The 22,276-nt window shown below is 40.0% G+C and overlaps 1 protein-coding gene across 2 annotated transcripts; it reads right to left on the bottom strand.

Annotated features, from left to right (window-relative positions):
• Positions 1–913: 913 nt before the first annotated feature.
• Positions 914–22,024, bottom strand: LOC131219609 (uncharacterized). Of its 2 annotated transcripts, none has more exons than XM_058214854.1 (4): positions 21,870–22,024; positions 12,493–12,607; positions 4,406–4,482; positions 914–1,311 (listed from the first exon to the last, which is right to left on the bottom strand). In XM_058214854.1, exons 2-4 carry the CDS (start codon positions 12,591–12,593, stop codon positions 1,172–1,174), a joined length of 318 nt encoding a protein of 105 aa, XP_058070837.1. In that variant the 5' UTR covers positions 12,594–12,607; positions 21,870–22,024; the 3' UTR covers positions 914–1,171. The 2 variants fall into 2 exon arrangements, with proteins under 2 accessions (XP_058070837.1, XP_058070838.1); XM_058214855.1 differs by having other exon boundaries at positions 12,493–12,610; positions 21,874–22,008.
• Between the last annotated feature and the right edge of the window lie 252 nt (positions 22,025–22,276).

Raw genomic sequence — 22,276 nt, 5'->3', positions numbered from 1 at the left:
CAATTAAATGCCATGGATTTGCAAGAAAACATAAACAATAGTGACATCAAACATCTGCACGCATTGCATTGCTTTACTCAATTATGGAAGTGAAAATAGCACTTATTTCTTATTGGTGCCTGATCCCAGATTTAATGGCCAAATTGTAGATATGCATAGAATTCCCATAATATGTGTGGAAGGTAGGACTAGTACACCCGGTACAATATCAAACATGTTCAAGTAACAATTAGGTGATATCATTTAGAACAAGAGACATTTGAGATTGATATAGATCTCATGAGGTATTTTCCATAAAAAGTACATCTTCATTGAAGGAAAAAAAGAATAACTAAATTAAAAAGGATTGAATGGGCCAAAGCCAGGCCACGCACATTTAAAAATTTGAATGAGGCTGTCTGTTAAGCCTGGACCAAACAGCTGAAAATCCTGCCCAAGTCAAGGATGAATCTGAAAAACATCGTTGTTAGACTCATGTCAGAAGTCTCAAATGCTTTGAGATTTTGGGGCATTGTTACCATTTCTCCAACAAGAATTGGGAATTGGCAAATTTGGATGGTTAGATTACTTGGCATTCAGGAAAACTTCCAATGAAATTTCAGTCTTTTTTATTGTTAATTTGCAAAACTGGAACAATCATTGTATGTCGATATGGCTCATCCTTGTTGAACAGTGGAAATATTTGGCTCCAATCACATCTATGTCGAGTTGGGTGCATTTCCGTAATGAATGTAGAAAGAAGATCTAAAGCTGGACCAACGCATCTATAGATGGTATTGAAAAGAACACACTTCTTTTTCGCACCAGGTTAGGTTGAAACACAGGAAATTGTCCCACAATGTCCCTGGGTTCAATCGCATGCACTTCTATGGAAAAGACCACAAATAAAAATAAATAATCAGAGGGCATGATAGATAGAAAGCATATGGATAGCAAGGTTCAACACTAAGCTGAATGGACTAAAAAAGATGCTGGTACCGTTGCTACTGTCATCACAAATAAAATATACTGCAATCGGATAAAATATGGATCCGGTAAGCTATTGTTGTGATCAGATGACAGGGTGGAAGTGGGACAGGCTATCTTCAAAAACCTATAACCCCAATCATTCATGTGTCAAAAAAAAAAAAAAATCTTATACCTATTATATAGCAGCACCTGCATTTTCTTTTTAGGGGTCGATGTTCATTTCCTTAACAGGTTCGCTCACTCTGAAATCAACAACTGCCTTGTCAAAGGTGCTCCTCACATGCTGGCACATCAACATCAAGTCCTGGAGTGCATCCTTGAATACATCCTTCGCTGGATCACCTGAGAAACCAAAATATTAACTAAAATAATAAGCAAAAGCCCATCTGATATTTGTCTTTTTCTGTCTTTTATTTATTTATTTATTAATTTATGATGATGACTCACTTTTCACATACGTGGCAAACATGCACGAGATCCAAACTGATCAAACCGGACATACTGTGGATGGGTCATACCCAGAAAAACACTGATTGGACAATGCTAACCCTTGGATTGTGCAGTTGGAATAGTTTTGGGCATGCTCCATCCAATGCAGAGTCAACCAGAGATAAGGCACCTGGGAAGAATGGTTATCCTATAGCCATCTTCCGAATATTTTGGGAGTTGGTTAAGCACGATATGTTCAAGTTTATAAATGATTTTTCTGATCATGTTTACTTTGTGTCAGAATTAGGGAAAGTTTATGAGATTTTAAACCGATTAGCCTTGGGGGGGGGGAGGGGGGGTGGCGGGGGGGGAATATTGGCATCCGGACGTAGAGTGGTTCTCAGCATTGTGATTTCAAGATCTCAAGGAGCATTTGTGAAAGGAAGGCCAATTACAGATGGTGCATTAATAGTTAATGAATGTATTGATTCTTATCGTAAGGAAGGAAAGTAGGGTATTATTTGTAAACTAAATATCGAGAAGTCATGTGATCATGTGGATTGGGATTTTCTTGATTACAGGCTAGGGCGGTTGGCATATGGGGAGAAACTTGAGAGCATGGCTTCAAGTTTGTGTCCGATTGGCAAAATATTTGGCGTTAGTAATCGGGGTACCACAATGAGAGCATGGCTTCAAGTTTGTGTCCAATCAACTTCAATATGCGGACAACACTTTGCTTTTATGTGAGGCGAATGAATCGAAAGTTGAAAATCTTCAGTCGATTATTACATGTTTCAAGGTGGTTTGGGAATTGAAGGTCAATATCAGTAAAAGTGAATTGTTGGGGGGTCGGTCTTTCTAAGGTGGAGGTCGAGGGTTTTGTGGCATGCTTTGAATGTAAGGCAGGCTATTTTCCATCTTTATATTTCAGTCTTCCACTATGCATAGGTAAACTAGCCAAGCATTTATAGGATAAAGTGATTGAGAGGTTCAAAAGAAAATTGTCATCTTAGAAAAGTAGACACCTTTCATTGGGAGGTAGGTTAACATTAATTAATCAGCTATGTCAAGTTTGCAAATTTATTTTGTCTACATTCAAATGTCCAAAATCAGTTGTGGCTAAATTAGAAAAGATTAGGTGAGACTTTTTGTGGCAGGGGGCTGGAGAGAAATATATATTTCATCGATTAAAGTGGCAGTATGTAAGCCATTGGCTCAAGGGGGTGCAGGTTTGAGGAATTTGGAGGCAATGAACTTGGCTTTGTTGGAAAATTGGGTTTGGAGGTTTGGGGTAAAGGATGGTAGTTATTAAAGACTAGTGTTGGATAGAAAATGTGGGTTGAGGAAGGGAGTAGATGGACAAAATCTTCTTCTCTGTATAAGGCTTCATCATTATAGAAATTGGTAAATTTGTTGAAATCCAAAGTTTGGGAGGGGGTGGGTTTCTCAGTTAGGGATGGCAAGAATATACGCTTTTGGGAGGATGTGTGTCGGGGATTAAAAGCTAAAGATGAAGTATATGTATATCCATTGAACCTAATCTCTTGATCGACCTATGTATCTCTATCCATGGAGAGGAAATTATTCGGGTGCCTTCTTGTAGAAGGCCCTTGAAAGATGAAGAGGTGGGTGATTTGATCAACTTGTTAGGAATGCTTTCGAAATGCCATCCATCCATTTCGGAATCAGATGCAATCGTGGGGCAAAAAAAAAAAAAAAAAGTCTGGAAAATTCTTGGTAAAACCCTTTTGTTCGATGATTGAAAGGGGGCCTAGTGAGCAAGTTGTGTGTTATACATGTCATGATTCGCGTTATGGTGCCCCTTCAAAGGTGGCAGCTTTTGCATGGTTAGTCGGAAGGAACAGGATTCTCACGGTTGAAATTTTGCATCAGCGGCATATGATTGATTATTCCAAATATGTGCTTATTATGTTTTCAAGATGAGAAATCTGTTGACCATCTCTTTATTCATTGCCCTTTTGCTTCAAAGGTTTGGGTTGGTTTCTTTCTTCTTTTTGGATTTGCAGAGGCTGTTCCAAGTTCAATTGACCAGTTTTTCTTAGCTTGGCATGGAGGGGGGAAGGGTATAATTGGGAAACGGATTTGGCATCTGCATTTTTGCAGGGTTATGGAATTTGATTTGAAAGAAACAATTGCTGTTTCAGAAACCGAAGGGGTCGCATCTCGGAAGTCTTCAATAGCGCAAAATTGAATGTAATGGTCTAATGGAATGGGCGCAAGCAGCTAGTGTATTAGTCTCTGATCAGTTTGTTGGTAATTGGTCAGAGTTATAATGGACTTTTGATTGTACTTTCCATTTTATTCATCTTGTATTTCTTTGGCTTCATCCTTTTCTAATAAAGTGATTATTGTTTCACAAAAAAAAAAAAAAAAAAAGTCAACCACATGATCAGTTTGGATATTTTACATGTTGGCCACGTATCTGAAAATTGAATCATTTGATCTTCAGTGAAAAAAGTGAGCGAACGTCAACAGCACCAACAACGCAAACCGCCACCACCATCGACAACAACAAATAAGAGTGCAAACTGCCACCACCATTAGTTTTATCCACCACCTTAAACCTTCTAATTTACTATCTATCTATTCTATATATATATATATATATATATATATATATATATATATATATATATATATATATATATATATATATAGAGAGAGAGAGAGAGAGAGAGAGAGAGAGGAACGCTCACATGCGCACCTTCTTACGCGAGCACCCATGCGCACCTTTGCACACGTGGCATGGGCATAGAATTTGAACGGTCCACGTGATGCGGCACCCCCTGAAACCTCGCTAGCCCAATTTTCAGCCCCGATACAAAACTCTAGTGGGCCATGGCAAAGAGAAATGCAAATCAAGGGAGGAAACTGTTTCCTTTTGCCATGGCCCACCAGAGTTTTGTATCACACGCGCACGGGTGCTCACATAAGGTGTGCAGGTGCGCATTCCTCTCTCTGTGAAATGTTCTAATGGTAATGTTACCAGTAGTCTGGACTCGAATGTTAACCCGGCTATCTGATGGATGAGGGATGCTGTACCCACAAAATTCGACCCTTGGACTGCACAAGAACAGCAAAAGATTGTTAAAGATAAAAATAAGATAATAAGAAAGAGATTTGTTAAGCTTCTCAGTACCTATCAAGTATGTAAACCTTCAACAGAACTCAAAGCTGAAGGTGCTCATTCATCCAGACCATCCATTAGAGTTGCCACCTCTTGGACAGGCAACTGCCCAAAAACCAGAATCATTGGATGGCCCGAACCATAGAAAGTTTCTGACGATGTCCATCAAATGGAAGGACAATATACTTTTGGGCAATAGTACAGTATTCAACCATCCAATTCCAACCGATTAAGCAAAGGACTTTGTAATCAGTAGCTAACTGGCTACCCAATAGGTGGTCATTCTAATGGACAGTCCAGTTCAATGCACAGTTGAACACCTTCACTGATGAACTTCAATGAAGCTTTGCACACATGTGAAGGTTATTGATTCCAAACAAAAAAATAAAAATAAAAATAAAATAAAAAATAGAACTTCGTTCAAGTAAACATAGCCAGAGAAAGCAGAATTGTTCAGGGAATGGGGTACGAAAAACATGGTCGAGATGGTTACCTGCACTAAAACGAAAATTGAAAATGGCTAATAATATGACTATCATCTATTTCCCTTGGATACAAGTAGTGAGAAATAAGGTTGAACGCGTAGGCATAACTTTCATAGGTACAAAGCACATGAAGCTGAGACTCTGAGACAAGTTCGAAGATTAAAATTCCTACAACCCAGAAGCACTTGGATTCCTTAAACTAGGTCAAGCAGAAACAAATTTCTGGGATGACAATTAGCTAGAACTGATTTCAACAATCCTTTTAGCACATTAGATGTACAATCCTTTTACGTATCTTGCTTTGTTAACTCGTTGGTTCTCGTTATTTCATACTAGGGAGCCATGCTTGCATCACTTCCCATAGGAAATCATGTTGAATTTTTTTAAGCATCTTCGCAACTGACACTAGGATGTGGAACAAAGAGAGATCGTAGGTTGGGAAGTTGGCTAGCATCGGCTTTATGAACGTAATTCAACCCCGCCACAAGTACAAGTATTCTCTTCCATGAATCCATGTTAATTGTCTTTTTTTCAAATCTCTGTCATGTTGCACCAAGAGGCAAACCAAGGTAACAAATGGGATTCACATGGAGGCTGGATTCTTGTGAGCCCCCACACCTGCTAGGAGCTCTTCCTAGGATTCACATGGAGGCTGGATATAGCTTTGAAATCCCTTATGATAAATTCGATCACCTGTCTGTATGTATCTGATATGATGTTGCACCACACAATATAATTGGATTTCCACGAACTATGAGTATGATATATGAATCTCTAATGACCCCACCTTTAAGCACCTTAGTCTTTCCACACTTCGTAGCTTAGATCATTGCTAAGACCTGCAACTATCGAGAGTGGAAGAGGAGATATAAGATCACCTTGTTGAAGTCTCCTAGAGCTATTGAATAACCTTTAGAAGATCCATTAATTGAAATTGAGAAGTAAAAGACATGCATCCCTCTATCCATTTGATCCACTTCCAAAATCCATCATATTAAGCAAATAAAGAAGATACGGCCATTCCGCATGGTTTTCTGCTTCCTCCATATCAACCTTACACAGGCTCCTAGAAGACCACTTATCTCCCTAGAGTCCACACACTCATTTGCAACAAGAATCCTAACTAAGATTTGAGATTGGTCACAAGGCCCCTTGAAAGTGGGAGATGATTGACCCCATTAGGAGATTGTAAACATCACCCACAAAACTTACTAGCTTGAAATATGAAATAAGCCTCTTTAGAACGTGGCAAAAGGTGGAAGCTAACCTTTATTTAATTGGCATCTAGTTCCAACATAATATCTTCACTTCTTTTTTTTACACACACACTCACACCCACGCACACCACAATGGGTATCAAACCCATGACCTCTGCGTTGAAACTCTAGTGAGTCTATCACTGAGCCATGAGTAGGCACCCACATAACATCTTCACTTGCAGCTTCCCAACACTCTTTGAAGAAAACAGTCACTATCAAAGGAAAATGTAACAGTTCTGACCTCTTTTGAGAAAGGGCCACCAACCAAGAATCTCACTCTTCAAGTATAGATTAGAAGGAAAATCCCGATGGGGACATCATGCGCACACGCACATGCACGCCAGCCCCCCTACGCACGTACGTACGAAGGAGAGCTCCACCGTCGATCTGGCTCGATGACGACATCTAGGGAGGGCCTCCTAGTTAGAAGACGAAGTTTGGTTCAAAAGAGTGGGCCCGATAGTCAAGTAAAGCCCATCATGGGATCTCATGATCGTGGCCCACTAGTCGAATTGATCTCATATTTTAGGTCTTGTTTATTGATATTATTTAGAACATCATGAACGCTTTAGATTTCTTTGTTTGGTTTTTATTTAAGTTTACTTCATCGCCAAGTAATAGGTTGCGCACATGGAGTGAGTTTTTGGGTATAGGGTTTTCCTATAAATAGGCATCCCTTGTAGTGCTTTTAATTCAATGAAGATTAATAAAAATTGCTGTGTTTTCCTGCTCCTTTTCGAGTTATGAAAACTTAATTGGTTGCGAAGCCCTCCCTTCTTCGAAGGGCTAACTACCGTGGTGCGAATCCACATCTATCCCAATTCACCCCCACCTTCTTCCATTTATATTTCTCTTCCCCTACAAGCATTCCATCTACAAATCCATCAATAGTTGCAGCCGTTTTTCTCTATACAGCAGATTTCCAAAATCTTGCCCTGCAGGAGGGCTGAAACTTCGGCGGATCACCACGCACAAACCCTACACCGGATCGAGTTGAGATTTGGGGGTTTTGGAGTCCATCGCTGGCCAACCAGGGCCAAGGTGGCCTTTTTCTGAATAGTGGGCCCCACACACGTGCGGCCGTGATCACACGCACGTGCGTCTAAGCCATTGTTACTGTCCACGCGCGGGAACTGTCTTCCGGTTCAGGTTTTCTTCTTATTTTACCCTCTCATACTAGTTTTTCATAAACCCTAACTCTAGATTGAATTATCCTTAATTTATTTGCCCATTTTCTCACCCTAGGGTTCCTTGAATTGAAATTGGTGAATCCCTTGGATTAGGGACTGATTACTGTGCATGTGTGGATGATTATTTCTTATCTTTGAGTATCATTTGGTTCATAATTTTTATTGATCCAGCCCTAACATGTGTAGGCCTGGACCCGCATAGATTCCCCTTAATTGAATGTTTAGACTTTCATGTGGGATATGGAATTTGTGTAGTTGTTTCTGAACTAACGTGATCTTAAGCCTGAAATCTCGCACATCATATTTGAATTTCATGTCCTGCATCAAATCCATCCATCAAGAGTTTTAAGACTACCTCCGATGTGTACAACTTGCTGAAATGCTTGACCTTAATGGATTCAACCCCATCCTTGTCTTCCGCAACTCGAGAGCTTCCTCTCCATTCTCTCGATAACCTGATCCCAATGCATAGAGGCAAACATAGGTAAGTCAGAATATTAGAAAATGCCGCTTTAATAAGGGTTAATTGACCTCCCAAAGATAGAGGATGCCGCTTTCAACTCGAAAGCTTCCTCTCAATTCTCTTTATAACCTTATCCCGAAGGTGCCTAGCAGGCTTTCCAATGCATGGAGGCAAACCTACGTAAGTCGAAGGACAGGCCCCTGTTTTACATCCGAATACCACAGCCAACCGCAAAAGCTCCACATTATCCACCTAGACTCCAAGCATTTCACTCTTGTTGACGTTGATACTTAGCCCATATACCGCTTCAAAGCATACTATGATTTTCCAAAGATAAGCAACCAACCAAGTCCACCTCTGCATTGCAAAACAGCAGGCATATTGAAGACGGCTAATCTGAGAGAACCCAAACACCCCCTTGACACTTCCCCGACCACAACAAACAAATAGGGGGATAAAGTATTCCCTTGTTTAATGCCCCTTGAAGCTTCGAAGTAACCTTTCGGCGACCCAACTTTATAAGAGAAGTTTATAATATTTCGTGGCAGCTCTGCACACAGCATTTAAAAGGGCTGCAATTCATACAAATAAACAGGGTAGAATGCGTTGAGAAAAGAAAATATACTTCCAGCATGTGTTTTCAATCATGAATTGCTATTGATCTAAACAAGTGTTGCTAGATCTTCACCAATTATTAGTTACTAGGCTATCGGGGAAGTGTCAGCGTTTCCGTGTTCTTGGTTTTTGCATTCAAACTTGTAATTTGAGGTGATTGTGGGAGTCAAACAGGTAAATTTCTGATTTTGAGGGAGTTTATTGTGCAGCTGCATCCATGTTGCTTGTTGTTTTGCTTCTCTTTCAAAAATGATCGACTGCTCGAATGCCATCACCTTGCTAAACCTTTTCATTTAGCACCAGCTGGACATCAAGGTAAAAAATAGCTCCAAATTTCCTTAGCTTCTTAGTAGTGGAGAAGGCGATCAACCATTAACTCATCCCTCCAATACATAAACCAACATTCAGGAAGGATTAATCTGAAGACAGAAGTTGCTAAGAGAGAATTTGGTTGGCGGCAGCCATCCTAGAGAACACTTTTAACTCTCGTCAGAGTAGATTTCCCCCTAACCATGGAACATCAAAGATTCCCCTAAGGACATAAGGACTTGGGAGCTCAGGGAGAAAACTCTGCTGGAAGGCCATCTCCACACTCTAGAATTGTGAGTATCGATCAGGATTTTTTAAAAGAAGCGGACTCAAGAAGAAGATGCAAATTGTTTCCCACGAGATTTGATTTGAATCATAAGTTTCCAATCATAAATCATAATACTTTAACGAATATGTAAATTACTGAACCATGCACCCCAAATACACATTCTGGGTGCATTAGTACACTGTTCATGTCCCAAACATAATCTCTCAGCTTTACATGAGCTTACTAAACAATTTCTCTAGTTATGCATTTGTTACATTCATTTCCCACACTACTTCAATGACCAATTTCCTTGTCAACAATATGGTTCAAACCAATGTTCAGAAAACCACAGATTTACTCCTAGAACTCAGCTGAGTTGATTTTCCTATGCTTCAAATACTATGTCTAAACTTCAAATCATATAGAAGATCAGCCAGTTTGATGATTAAAAAAATGAAATGAAATTTACTGGTATTTTTATAAATTAACAAGAATTTGTATAGATTCAACAAGATCAACCATTGAAAGTGGAAGATCAGTTTCCAAGTTGAGCCCAAACCGCATTTGGACTGTGGCCAAGGTTGAAGGGCGTACTGTTGGGCCCAAACATGATATAATGCAGGCAGATTAGGATGTATACGTGTGCTTTCCTTTGCCAAAAATTCAAAAGAAAAAAAGTAAAATTACAATTAAAATTAAAAAAATAATAATAATAAATAATTTAAAATTTTTTTTTTTTTAAAAAAAAAATGTATCACAAAAAAGGAAAGCAAAGAGAACACAAGAGCCTATCATGTATTTGTGATAGGCTCGTGTTTTTGACATGTATGCAATGGTGTATCAGACCGTTCTTTGGTAAGATTGCTGCTTGTCAACATCACCAGTTGCAAGCTGATTTGTGAGACCTTGACCTATAAATTTGGAGTTCGAGAAATTGAAATTAGAAATCCTTTGGCAGTTCATCAATAATTAATCTAGTGGATTTTGATACATATTTTGAACTTTTAACTGAACATCACACGAATAACCACAGATTATCCAGAATTAAAATACCTGTGATGAGTGATGACAATCACATATATCATAAATGCAATAAAATCAACAGTAAAATTTGGTCAGTAATTATATACATGTTATGCCAACTAAATCCAAGACAACGACCAGGGATTGTATAATATTGTGCTATTTTACCAAGTGAAAAGTAACATCTATGCAATATACATAATTCTAACTCGTCAAAAATTGGCAAAAGTGTTAAAAACATGAAAAGATTGGGGAAGGAATCAACAACATAGGCCCTAATCAAACACAGATTGAGCATGATTTCGTGGATAAAAGCCCATTATGTGGAAATACAATTGAAAGCAGAAAAAATAAAAATAAATAAAAATGATGGTTTTAGCTTTCAATTTTGCCCAAAATGATCTAGCATGCTTCACTTCATCGAATCCCGCTCAAATCTTATATTTTGATAGCCAAAACTTGGCCTAGATCTATTTGAAAATGGGTTTCTAGGCTCCCTCTATTCTTAGAATAAAAAGAATAGGCAAAAAGAATGGGAAAGTGTGAAAAGACTGGTAAAAAAAAGTGTGCTAATAAAGTGTGTGGCCTTCCAAAAAATGTGTGAAGAAATTGGGGGGGGGGGGTTTCATGCATCTCGGCGTGTAACCAGCACAGTCCACACATATTGGTACCAATGTAGCAACTGATTTTTAAGCTTGTGTACCTAGTATCAGTCAGGGGTTTAAAATCAGTTTCAGGGCGCTGCATTGGTAACCACCAAAACCGATACATATCGTCTGTATCAGCCAATACGGGGCAATAAGGGCAGGGTTATCAATTTTGATAAGTAGGGCCAATGGATGGGTGATCCAGACCCCCGCAAATTGTGAGTAGCGTGGTGGATGGAGCGTATCTCTAAAATCACACAGATCAAGCAATCCTAACTACCCAATTAATTACTATCAAATGCATGTATAAATGTGAGAGGGTGAGTGATCCAAATCAAAAGGGAAAATCAGATCGTTTATTTATCTTCTCAGTGTACTTCTTGGGTTATGCTCCATCCACAGTTGACAAAGTGATTAGGATGCTCTGGAATCTCTGTTGTACAACTATTCCATGTGTGTCGTTGAAGAGTCGCAACCATTTTCTATATGATGCTAAATTAACATAGGAGTCTAGCCCAAATTTTTTAAAATGGAAATATTTAAAAAATTAAAAGAACAAATAGAAACAAACAACAGAAGAGCCAACAACAGGTGACCCTCTAATCACTTTGCAGCCAAGCAACTAAAAAATTTAGAACTAATAGGCTCAAAGGGGAATCCATGTATTGCTCACACGCACGCACGCAGAGACCACTATAGCCCGCTCCAATATCCTAGAAGAACTGCGCATACAAACCGCCGAAATTCTTTTCTCGACAATGCCCAATTAGCAATCATGGCTAGGATTCTTCTCTTTAGGGGTTTTAGCTGGCATCACTTTATCCTAAGAAACTCTTCTGTTTCTCTCCCTCCACAAACCCCAGCCAATCCCAAAGATCACCATCTTCAACATGAACATCCTTCAATCTTTGAAGGCACTGCACATCCCAATATACACCGGAGACTAGAAAATATGCTAATCTACATTAGTGTTGAGCTTTTTTGCGCCCAACATAACCTAGATGTGGCGTCCAAACGATGAATCACGTGTACCTACTTGGAAGATAAGACCAAAAAAAAAAAAAAAAACACAAACAGGCTCATCCAAAATCAGCTTGGGCCAAACCATAGGAAAGAATACAAAAACATACACAAAACCTCCAAATTCTCATAGCCTAACTAAGGTTCCTGTTTTTCTTGGCATCCCTTCATCCTGGTAAAATGCATGTTAGGTTGAACACAATGGTGTCAACCTGATCTTCTTGTATGGTCTCCCCCCACAAATTATCCCCCGAGAGTCGATCCAATACAGACGAGGCAGGGACAATTTGGAATGAGCCGCCCCATCATTGTGTACAGGTGAGATGTACCGCATCGTCCGGGGCCGAAACTGGAATATATCTAGGTGATATGTACCAGTTTTGAATGATATTTTAAACTTTGGTATCGATATCAGTCAATACAACAATGGTTTTTGGAACCTTGAATGTGGCTCAAAGATCTACCATTGAAATTCAATTCCTCATCAATAACTTGAGAGAAAATTTGCTTGACTTGTTAGCAAGGCAACAAGCAAATCCAAAAACCAGTGCTGTAATAAAGTTAAGCAGGAAAAACAACTAAAAACAATATATATCAGGGAGAACCAAACATCATAGAATGTGACTGTAAAATATGAATTTACATCCAATGATCACAAGAGAATTACTCCTGATTCAAGGTAAATCTAACAGAGTTAGCAAGGGTGTGATCCTCATCAGTTAAAGAAAATGTTGACGATCGTAGATCTGTGAGGGATCCGTGCTCCATTGAAGAAGATATTCCTGCAACAAAATGAACAGAGATCAATATCTGACAATTTTGGTGCCAAAACAGTGGAATTGACGATGCTATGCATCCTACCTTCAAATACAAAGATCATAATTACTTCTTACATATACCAAGTGCCAAGTGCAAAAAGATAGCAAGTGGTTTCCCTCAAGATTGCATCCAAAATACTACAGAATGAATTGTAAAGAACTTCCACACTGAACACAGCGCTCGCACAAGTCAACTTGGTCAGGTCACTTTGGTTGACTAGATTGGAAATCTACGCTAGTCTTGGCTGGGTCACTCTTGTGTTGTTTTGGGTGCGACTTGCACTAGTTTACCAAATTGATGTGGGACAATCGACCCAGCCAGGTTGCACCAGGTTCAGTGAGCCCGAACAGTGGTAGTTTCATAAAAAAAGCTTAACTGAAGACCTAAAGCCCTAAACTCCCTCATTCTCTCACGTCTGCCCCTTTTCCAATGCTCAACAAGCCAAATAAGAGAGGAGGGCACGTAATCATTGTTCTGTGTCATTGATCTAATGGGCCACCATTGAAAAGATCATAACCCTTTTGTTTATAATAGATGGATGGGTGAAAAATACCCAATTGTGTGTGCTTTCAATTGTACAAGTTGGACCCATAAATAAATGGTCAAAATTGTTGATATAATGAACCTCACCAAGGACGGCCCATGCAACAAAAACTCCCCAGATCAGCGAACTCTCATTGTATTGTATTTTATGACCTATTCTTTACTTTTTTTAACATTGTAAAATATTTTCTCTACTCACCTGATCAACCTGACAAGTCCCACATCAACCTAATCCAGTCCCCCCACCCCCCCACAAAAAAAAAAAAAAAAACATGTCCAAGGGCTACGACATTTCCTCTTCCTAGGTGCTACGATATTCCCTCTGACTAGGCATTCTTTCTAAATAGAGCCTGAATTGCGAAAATGACCATGGTGTTTCCTCTAAATGTGATGCTAACCTTGTTCTTATGATCATACAAAACTACACTAAGAAATAACACTCTTTAAAATATTAAACCATGCAACAAAAATTCCCCAGATCAGCAAACTCTCATTCTATTGTATTTTATGACCTATTTTCTTTACTCTTTTAAATATTGATCGACCTGCCAAGTCCCACATCAACCCAATCCAAACAGCGATGCGTTGTGAGGAGAAGATATGGATGTTGTGAGTCTGTGACCAAAGGTCGAAATTCAGTGTGCATTTGGTGCTCACTTGATGAGTGGGTCAGCTTGGCCCCAAGGAATCACAGACGCATAAGTTGGACTACCCTGCAAACATCCCACGCCTAGAACATGTTTAGCATTTGGAGGAGAAGACTTAACAGCCACCTCAAACAGCAATGCATTGTGATTCCTCCACCATGCATGTGGCATACACTCGCTTCAATGCCAGGCCAACCAAATGGGGCCATCAAGATGACACTAGTAAACAAAATAGCCAGCTATCCAAAATTCAATGGGCAAATAGTTACAATAGTTAGATGAACAGTTTTGGTCTATGATTCATCAGAATTTTAAAAGTTGGATGCATGTAATGTGGGTTAAGCTGGATGAGTCACAACCAAGTGGGTCAGGCCCCTCGTTAAGTAAATGAGGAACGTTAGCCTATTTCTCTTCTCGACCATGAATTTGCATGCCACAAATCCAAGAGTTAGGATGTCCTATTTAGAAAACTTGTGGGGGCATGATCCATCCATCGATTAATGGTTAAGATTTAAAACCATGTGCCCCACTCAAGCAAAACGCGAGTTCATTGCACGTAATGGGGTTGAGGAATCTGGAGTCGGGTTGGGATCAACTAGAATGCGACCGAAAGAAATTGAATGCTAGCCCAAACATGGACACTGTCAACAAGCTGATTGCGATTCAGCCCAACTTCCGGATCTTGGTGGTGAAACTTGATCCTAACAATGATGCAAAGATCCCCACAACAAGCGATGGGTTATAACAGGCTGGATTGGGGAGAACTTGAGCTTGACCTGATCATTGAGTGCCCAGGCAGCTTCTTTTGTAAGTGGGCCTTGAATTAATAGGTCATCATAAATAGGCCTTAATGCAGGGGCATTTTCACAGTGGGCTCGAGTGGGGTCGCCTGTGGGATGCAAGGGCACACTCGGGGTGGGTGACCCATGCGATTTGGGGCCCACGGGAGAGGTCTCGTGTTCGAGACTCCTTACCAAAGGTGATTAATGCGCATTTCACATCGGGCTCGAGTGGGGTAGCCCGTGGGATGCGAGAACACATTCGGGGTGGGCGGCCCATGTGATTTGGGGCCTACGAAAGGGGTTCGGCCGAGATCCTAACCCATAAGATGCGAGGCCTAGGCTATGAGATAAAGGGATTAATTCGTCATACTCTAACAGTTCGAGCTTTTAGAGCAACTGGTTAATTGTCCTGCATCAGGCCTGCTAATAGAAAATTTGCAGCAGGGCATGTTTAATAACTGGCTTCAAATCAATGTCTATTTGGCTTGACCGGTACAAGCTAAGACCCGAGACCCCATTTGATAGCACTTACCACAAATGGCCAAAAGGTCTGGAGGTAGTCAAATTCATTGGGCTGTGAGTTATGAATGATTTTTCACTCAACCCTAACCCAGATCCAACTCAAAACGCACCGTCACTCCACAAAATTAAACACAAATGAATAAACATAAAAATTGAACATCATGGCAACAATATATTCTTCCAGAAACAAAAACCCTAAACCTTAAATCACAATCCAAATCCCTTGAGATTTTTATTTGATGCAGGGACATGTGATGACCAAATCCTAGATGCATGTATAATCAGGTTAAAGAATGTTCAAGTAAATACACGGATCAACTAACAGTTTCCAATGAAATGGATTAGGTAAATTTCAACACAAAGATAAGGTCATTCAGTCAGGATCATGCCCCTTAGCATAAAATCGCGTAAACAGTAAAAAGGGAGGACCTAGGGATATAAGAATATCCCAGATCTGGCATAAGTCAATCCACGGTTAAGCTTGGATCTGATTCTACTGACTAATCATCCCTCTTTTCCGTTCGAACTAGAAAGGGGATATCCAGAGAGGAACGAAATGGGTGAAGAATAAAGGGTTCGAGATGAAGAAAGTAGAAATCCTTTTGTCGTCAAAAGAAAAGGAGGATGATTCTTACCTTTTCCTGCACCTCGAAGATTTAGAAAAAGGAAACCTAAAATCGAGGTGGAATCCTCAACACCCAAAGGTCAATCCTGAAACCCTAATCTCTTGAATAAAAAGAAAGAAAAATAAGAATTTCTATTCATTCCATAATAATGAAAATAGGGTTTCTCACAACGTATATATAAGCTACGGAAAAAGTAAAAGTGCACTAAAGCCCTTGAAAACAAAAAAAATAACCAAAAAGACGAAAAAATAAAGAAAGTGCAATAAAGCCCCTGAAACAAGAAAAAAGAACAAAACGTCTAAAACCAAAATACCCGTGTAGTAGGGTATGAAATCCGACCCATGGATCTATGGTCAGGGTGCGGTCATTCCGCTCCTACACTCATAGCGGGTTAGAAAATGAGTCTGATAGACCCAACGTCCGTCCACATCAACTCCTCCACTCCGGTACCCTGTCGGCGACGCCTCCTCTTCTGGTACACTCTAAAGGGTGCACCACTGATGTCCGCATCATTATTTTATTTTCTTTTAAGGACAATTGATTTATTAAGAAACCTCACAAAAGAGCAAGAAAGAATACTAAAAAAAACAAAAACAAAAACGTAAAGGAAAATTACAACCCCATTAGGGCAATAAGGACACAAGCATCCAAATCTGAGGGAACAGAACGTGGCATCACCCAACTAACATTAAGAGTTGAAAGAAAGCCTTCCCAAATCTTTGTAGCAAAAGGGCAATGCTAAAATAAATGGTCCACCGACAATGCATCTCTCATACACATAATACAACCGTTCAGAAGGACCAAACCTCTCTTACATAAGTCATCCACGATTAGCAACCTATTCATACCCACCAACCAAATAAAAGTCGCCACCTTCGAGGGAGATCCATACTTCCAAAACCAATAATTGTGGCCAGGGAGATGAGGAAGAAGTGAGAAATCTGTAGAAAGATCGAACTGAGAATCTTCCCGAACTATGCCCATTCCAAATCACCAAATCCTCCTCGGACTTTGCTAATGGAGCACTTTTCGGTCTCTCCAAAAGACTTATAAACACCTTCATTTCCCCATCAAAAAGACCTCTACGACAAGGAAACACCCAAACTATCCCTTCTCCTGATCTAGAGAAGCAGGAAGCAACAAAGATATTTATATCTGGGGCTAAGGAGGCTAAACAAGTGAGAGCCTCCTTGAGAAGACAATCGCCTAGCTACAAATATTCCTAAAAATGAATAAGAGATCAGTCTCCTACCGCAAAAGAGATGCCATGCCTAAACTTCGAAGCAATCCAATAAATTGCTTTCCAAAAACTAGAGGTTTGAAACCCCAGATTAAACCCATTTCTTGGGATTTCAGGAACATCTTGCCAAGAGCCTCATCCAGCACAACGAATAGGAAGGGGATAATGGATCACCCAGATGGAGACCTCTTGAAGCTTTAAAATAATCCCTTGGGGGATCCATTAACAAGGATTGAAAAAGAAGCCAAACTCATACCTGAATCCAAGATCTCCATTTCCGACCACAATCAAACCGATCCAACATATAATCAAGGAAGCCCCACTCAACGTGATCATATGCTTTCTCAATATCCAGCTTGCAAAACACTTAACCACCTCTGCTTTACCTTCTTTATATTTTGAGTTGATGCATTCATGCGCAAGTAACGCAAAATCCAAGATCTGTCACCCGAGCACAAAAGCACTCTGATTTCCCGATACGACTGTCGCAACAACATCTTGAAATCTAGAGGCAAGGATCTTCGCAAGAATCTCATATGGGCTCCCAAGGAGACTAATAGGTCTAAAGTCCTTCAGATTTTCTGCTCCTATTTTAGGAATGATAGCTTTCACAGTTTCACTTCATCCTCGTCACCAGCCTGGGCCTTAGCTTGGATCTCCAGCAAGGGTCGCTCCCCACCTTCTCCTGTAAGCAATTGCTCGTAAAACTGGACTATAGAACTGCAAACTAGCCCTTTTTCTGTCACCCAACTGCCATTAACCATGAGGCTGCCTAGCAATTTTTCCTCACTCTCACACTAGCCATATTATAGAAGAACTCCATGTTCTTGTCCCCTTCTTGAAGCCAGATCGCACGAGATCTGTCTCCATTTAATCTCATCTTCCTTAATCCTCTTTGTGTACTCCAAAGCCAAATCTGATCTTCTCTCTCTCCTCAGCCGAAATCAGACCACCCTCCTCTTTTAGGTCCAAATCCTGAATTGCTAAAAGGATTGAATCGATTTCCAACCCCCCTATTGCCTAGAACCTCTTTCTTCCAAATGTTTAGCTTTCCTTCCAGCAACTTCAGCTTTTGGCTTAAAATAAACCCCACAAAGCCTTTGACTTCAAAAGCTACCCACCAGTCCCTGACTACCTTGTGTAAGCCTTCAGCCTCTAACCAAGAGAGCTCGAAACGAATGGGTTTTGGACCCCACTTCTCTTCTTCAACATCCAGCAATATTAGTTTTTTATTAGAAATCGATCTAGGCAAACCAACCTGCGTAGAAATGGGGAATTTCTCTATCCATGCCATTGAGACCAAAACTCTGTCAGTGCAAGACATGGCCAATTTTCCTGACCATTAGGCCAAGTGTAATGAGCCCCGTCCATCGGCAAATCAACCATTTCATTTCGTTGGATTCAACTAGAGAAGCCCCTCATGTTGGACGTGATCTTACCATGCTTGAGCCTTTAAAAAGAAAACTGGGTGACATTGAAATCCCCACCCATACATCAAGGGTGCAGCCACCTAGCCCAGACAGAATCCAGTTCATCCGACAGCAGCGATCTTCGAGGAGCTTGACACGGACCATAAACAAGCATAAAAATCCAGCAAAAGCTGAAAACCTTGTCCTTGAGAAGAACATAAACAGAAAGAGATCTCACCTAGGAGTCCTCTTTGACCCAACGGAGCTTATTCCAGGCAACAACTATCCCCCCGCAAAACCAGAGGCGTCCAACGCTACCTAATTTTTTCGTTTCACATTCCAGATCGAGTCAAGCAACTTGGCATTGAAGGACTGAAGCTTCGTTTCCTAAAGGGAGATCACCTAGCATCAAAGGACTCTAATCCCTTCAGCATGTAAAATGACAACATAAAAAATTTGCCAAAATTGGCAATTGTGAATTGGAATCCAAATCACAATTATCATAAAATCCATGTGAATTGGAATCCCCAGTTGTGTTTGGCAGCCTGTAATTGGAATCGACTGGAATCCAAAAATTGTGTTTGGAAAAATGCATTGCCATTTTGTAATACATTCATACAAACTTGAATTTGATAAGGTAAATAATTTTTAATGTCCCAAATTATTGTACATATGTGACATTTGACAAAGGGATTGTAATAAACCCATTGAAATATATACTTTGGCCAAAATTGAGGAAATTCCAAGCCTCACATGGGCCACAAACATAAGGATCTCAGACAACGTGACTCATCAATGTTTTTTAACCATCCCCATTACATGGCCTGATGGCCAACGTTTGGATAGTTTGGATCATTTTATTAGTATGATTTTAGTGATGCGGCCGATAATTGGATTGTTTGGGGGTGTCATCAGCGTGCCACGCGTATGGCAAATTGGTAGCCTAGGAACAACTTTGTTACTCGCGCAACTCTCCTGCCTTTAAAAAGGAAATCATCTTTCCATTTACTACCAATTCACACTAATTCACAGCAAAAGAGAGTGATTCCAAGTTCCAACACACACCAAAAAGCAATTTCCATTTACCACCAATTCCATTTCACACCAATTCACAGTAACCAAACAACCTTACCTTTTCCAATGCATTCCAATTAACCCCTGCCAAACAACCCCTAATTCCAATTAGTTGAGCCGATAAAGGAAAAGTAAAACCCCAATCCCCAAACCAAGATTACGATGATAAATATATATAATTAAATAAATAAATAAACAAACATTGTTGACAAAAAAGAAAACTGTAATTTCTTTGCATATAAATCCAAGTAAAACCCTAATCCCCAATTCAAGATTATTTCATAAGATGAAAAAGGAAAAATTACCTTCCGGAAACGAAATCCTACAAGGAAGTGACTTATAGGTGTTGTTTGGCGGAATGAATTCACATGTAAGTCACTTACAACTTGTAAGTCACTTAAAGGCAAAACTGCTAGGAACTTCCAAGGGTTGGGGGTGAGAAGTCACTTGTTCCCTGTAAGTGACTTACAGGCCAACGGTTTGATTTTTTAAACGAGGGGAAGAAGGGGAAAACACACCTCCATTATCAAAAAGCTCCGACCATTGAAGAAGCTCCACTAAACTCTCTCTCTCTCTCTCTCTCTCTCTCTCTCTCTCTCTCTCTCTCTCTCTCTCTACAATGGTGTTGTGTGCCTCCCTCTCTCCCTCTATACAATTAGGGTTGTTGTGAGCCCATCTCTCTTCCCTCTCTCCTTCTTTGCATGCAGTTAGGGTTGTGGTTTTCTTTTTCTTTTATTGGAATTGACTGATTCAATTAGGTTGTGGCAGTGGGGCCCACTGCAATGCGTGTGTTTTTTTGGTATATATATGCCATCCATCAGTTTTACCAACTCATTTTAGGGCCCAAGCCTGAACATGAAGTATATCCAAATCTCAGGTGGGCCACACCACAAGAAACAATGGTGATTGAATGTCCACCATTAAAGCTCCCCACGGTCCAGTCTATAGAGGTCAACCATTCTTCTTTATTTTTTTAAAATATATTTAATTATTTTAATGCATTTGAATTGTGTATCTTCTGGGCCCACTGTTATTTTTTATTTTTTATTTTTATTATCATTATATGGGCCATAACATGCTATGTGAAATAAATGGATACTACTTCTAGGCATGGGTATATGTATGTGATTGGGCCCACCAGATGGATGAGTCTCAGGTTTTTGTAGATATGCCGAGGTGTAGGGGAGCTGCGGGGCTGCACTACACCGAGTACAACTAAAATATCAAAAATGGCCCACCATGTAATGGCATAAGAATTAGCTTAAATATTCCTCTTGGCGGGCTTAACAAAATAATATATTTGGTGTCAAGATTTTTTATGTGATTATAACATCTTGAAATGATTCCCTATTCCAAGCTATGCTTGTGACGCAAGGATGAACGTGATGAGGTCGATCACCATCTTCCTCAAGGATAACTACTCCAAATCCACGGAGCTTCTCTGGACTCCTCACAGAGACTTCTCAAATCCACGAGGAAAGAAAGCAAGAAAATAGAAATAAATTCTAATAAATTCGAAATTTAATTGATTAATTGAAATGAACGAGTTCACAACCCTTTAAATAGGGATACCAAGCAATAATAGAGAAATCAGAAACAAACTATAACTAAAACTCTCTAAAATTCGTAACTAGTGTCCTATGTGGTTTAACCACATTATTCTCCTAATTAATCTAAGCACTTTTCATGTTGGACACAACTCCTAAAGCCCAACGGATGAAGAGTTATAATCAAACTAAAACTTACTATTTATAGTAAAAACAGAACCAAACATGGAATTCGGCCGTCGATATGATGGAATCTCGCAAATTCGGAGTGGGCATATGCCGGATTGGTTGGCTAAAGTAGCTCGTCCTACCCCAAAATCATATATGGTACGTCGAGTAACTCATTCCGGTTTGCGAGATATGCCTATTTTAAGGTTCTGATGGTCTTGATGACTTCTGCCTCTGATTAGGCCTTATCTTATCTATCTTGGACATGAAAGAGTCCATGACCCGCTCTACATTAGCTTGGCTGTAAATATACAACTTCTTACCTGTTAGTAACTTACAGGCTACCCAAACACAAAAAACAAATTACATGTAAGTGACTTACAGCTTACATCCAAACACGATTACCTCTAAATGACTTTCTCATGTAAGTCACAACTTAGAGAACTTACAGGCATCCAAACAGGCCCTTACAGTTTGTGTTTGGGGGAGAAATGTTACAGGTAACAAAGTCTCAACCTGTAACTTTCTATCAAGTAAGATTGCAAGAAATGTAACAGAGGAATTAGGTGTTTTTCAAGTCACAGGTTACTTTGTTACAGGCAACGGCTATCAATTTCGAATTTGGAAGAGGAAGGTGGAAACGCAGCTGCATTGAAATTGCACCTACCTGCTCTAACCCGACGTCTCCTTCTCCCTCTCTCAGCGTCTCGTTCCCTCTCTCTCAGCGTCTCCTTCTCCCTGTCTCAGCGTCTCCTTCCCTCTCTCTCTCTCGGCGTCTCCTTCTCTCTCTGTTATAGTATGGTAAGCCCTGACCCTTATTTGTTTTTCGTTTTTTATTTTTCTTTTTTTTTTATTTTTTTTCCTCTTCATCGTTTTTTTTTTATTTTGCGTCGGTGCGGAACGGGCCCTGTTGGCCAGGGGCGGTTTCGGATCCCCGCGGGGTCCACCGTAATATACTTTACTTACATCCACGCCGTCCATCCGTATTTAAAGCTCATTTTAGTGTGTGATCTAAAAAATGAAGCTGATCCAAATCTCAAGTGAGCAACACCACTAGAAATAATCTTAACTAAG

This window comes from Magnolia sinica, chromosome 11 (assembly GCF_029962835.1).
Source record: "Magnolia sinica isolate HGM2019 chromosome 11, MsV1, whole genome shotgun sequence".
Taxonomy (NCBI): Eukaryota; Viridiplantae; Streptophyta; class Magnoliopsida; order Magnoliales; family Magnoliaceae; genus Magnolia; species Magnolia sinica.
Note: the sequence above shows the minus strand (reverse complement) of the source record. Positions and strands in the feature narration are given on the sequence as shown.